Genomic DNA, 2,383 nt, shown 5'->3' with positions numbered 1-2,383 from the left:
TCATTCATCCTCTTTAAGGAGATCGGAAGTCTCTAGGGAGTCATCATTCTCATGATCGAAGTCTCCTTCATCATCGAGATGCACCAAGTTGGCTTCTGGGTTTTTCTTCAAACTTTCTTGGTATGCATCAATAAGATGTTTGGGAGTTCTGCAGTTTCTCATCCAGTGGTTAGACATACCACATCGGTGACAAACCGATTTTGCCTTAGCTTGTGGCTTGGAAATACCACGGCCTCTACCACCACGCCCGCGGCTAGCTTGGCCTCCTCGACCACCACGTCCTCTGCCACCATGGCCACGGCCGTAGTGTCTCTCTCTGTGGACGTAGTTGGTCTCTTTAGGCTCTTTAGGCTCCTTAGGCTCTGCAGCACTTTTCTTTCCCAAATCAACTTTGTGTGCTTCTGGTAATGGGGCTGTACCAGGAGGTCTCATAGCACTATTCATCAGCAACAGTTCATTGTTCTGCTCAGCTAGCAGTAACACCTCATTGAGTGCCCCATACTCGACATACTTTGTTTGCCGGTATTGTTGCTAAAGAACCATGTTGTTAGGACTAAAGGTAGACAAAGTCTTATCGATTAGCTCCTTTTCTGTTACCACAGTACCACACAGCCTAAGGACTGAGACAATCCTAAAAAGCTCAGAATTATTTTTGTCCAGGGTTTTGAAATCCTGGATCCTTAGGTGTTTCCAATCATACTCGGCCTTTGGAAGGAGCACCGTCTTTTGGTGCCCGTATCTGTGTTTAAGCGTTGTCCAAAGGTCGAGAGGATCTTCAATGTATAGGTACTGGTTCTTGAGACTCTCAGCAATGTGGTGATGCATGTGCTAGATACACTTATTCTTTTGCTTGTCCGAGGACTTATCACCCTCTTCGACGCACTCGAACAAGTCTTTTGACTTCAGGTTGATCTTGGTGTTCATTGCCCATAGCAAGTAGTTGTCACCAGAAGCATTCAAGACTGTATAGTCTAAGCTCTTGAGGCTTGCCATCTGCATATAACAGAAATAGACATCCGAATATTAGCATGCGATATTTGAGATCGAACCATGCATTCAATCAATAGGACACGCGATATTTGAGATCGAACCATGCCTTAGGCCATGCGATATTTAAGATCGAACCATGCCTTGCCATATTTGGTTTTTTGGTTTAAATTCATGCATGCAACAAAAGCAAATAGTCTAAGCATGCAACAATTTTAGATAGGATTTCCTTTTTCTTAAGTTTCCTATTTAGTCTAGGATTTAATATCTTAATACTTTGGATAATTGCTAAATTAATTTAGGAACTTATCCTAATGTTTTAATTCCGAAAATATATGTTTTTCATGTTTATGGATATCTAACAAAATTTTCTCTTGATCGGATTCAATCCTAGAACAAGACTAATTCATGCAGCCGATTTTCTAACATTCTATACATGGCCCGATTTCAATTTATGATGCATGAAACAATCCAAGTTTATCATCCTAGAACAGCTTGATCAAATTCTATCTTATGATCCTAACAACATATAGTTCTAGGTTCTTATGCAACACAACAATTCAAGCAACTTTAAACAATCAATTCCGATTTTAAGCTTGACAAAGTTTGGTGCAATTATCAATCAATCTAACAACCTAACAATCCGATTTTAAGTCTTAGGATTTATGGAATTTAAACTTTGTTAGATTGTGTACTTGGATGTTTTAGGGTCCGATAGTTTTAAGGTTCAATTCGGTCATAGGGTTTTAAGAGGGTTCGATATTGTTTACCTTAACACCACAAGGATTCTGACCGGATATGATCTGGGAGCTAAAGACCTCAGATATCTCACGAACCTCGAACCTCGAACAGCTTCCACGAACCACGAACTGCTTCCCGCAAACTCGAACTGCTTCCCCGCGAACAACTCCTTGCGCGCGAACTCACCCCCGAACCAAGTAACCACAAACCTCGATAAGGTTTTGAGAAGATCTCGATCACGAGCTAAGGATGCTCGTGTATCAATAGAAAAAAACTTTGAGACCAAGAGAAGATCTCGAAGGAGATGAAGAACAAGAGGCGGTTTAGGGTTTTAGGGAAGAAGAGAGAATCGGCGGCTGCCTTTAGGGTTTTTAGGGTTTGAGGCTATCGTGCTGATAACGTGTTATGAATATAGAGTTTAGGGATAAAGCTCTTGTGTATTCTTATTGATTATTCTCAAGGTTACATGCATATATATAGTAGAGTACAAGTCTAGGCTTAAACCGACATAAGGAAGTAATGGCCGAGTAAGGCTTCGGCTAATGGACCGAAGGTGTGCGGACTGAGTATAGCCGATGGACCGAGACTCCATGGATAATATGTGGGCTGGTCTAGTGAGTCCACTAAGTGTTTCACAACATATGCCATATTTTCT

General features: G+C 41.4%; 1 protein-coding gene across 1 annotated transcript; it reads right to left on the bottom strand.

The window, feature by feature from the left end:
- LOC147938523 (uncharacterized) lies at positions 1 to 825 on the bottom strand. Its single transcript, XM_087465665.1, has 3 exons — positions 598 to 825; positions 420 to 531; positions 1 to 362 (listed from the first exon to the last, which is right to left on the bottom strand). The coding sequence occupies exons 1-3, from the start codon at positions 823 to 825 to the stop codon at positions 1 to 3; spliced, it is 702 nt and encodes a 233-aa protein (XP_087321791.1).
- Positions 826 to 2,383: the final 1,558 nt, after the last annotated feature.

The sequence above is a fragment of the Camelina sativa genome, chromosome 9, assembly GCF_030686135.1.
Source record: "Camelina sativa cultivar CO46 ecotype springtype chromosome 9, ASM3068613v1".
Classification (NCBI taxonomy): Eukaryota; Viridiplantae; Streptophyta; class Magnoliopsida; order Brassicales; family Brassicaceae; genus Camelina; species Camelina sativa.
Note: the sequence above shows the minus strand (reverse complement) of the source record. Positions and strands in the feature narration are given on the sequence as shown.

Excerpts from the sequence above, each read along its gene's own strand:
- LOC147938523 (XM_087465665.1), bottom strand. The coding sequence starts at position 825 with ATGCATCACCACATTGCTGAGAGTCTCAAGAACCAGTACCTATACATT. Across the intron at positions 532-597 it reads TTAGGCTGTGTGGTACTGTG|CAACAATACCGGCAAACAAA; the intron begins GTAACAGAAAAG and ends ATGGTTCTTTAG. Across the intron at positions 363-419 it reads TAGTGCTATGAGACCTCCTG|AGCCTAAGGAGCCTAAAGAG; the intron begins GTACAGCCCCAT and ends AAAGTGCTGCAG.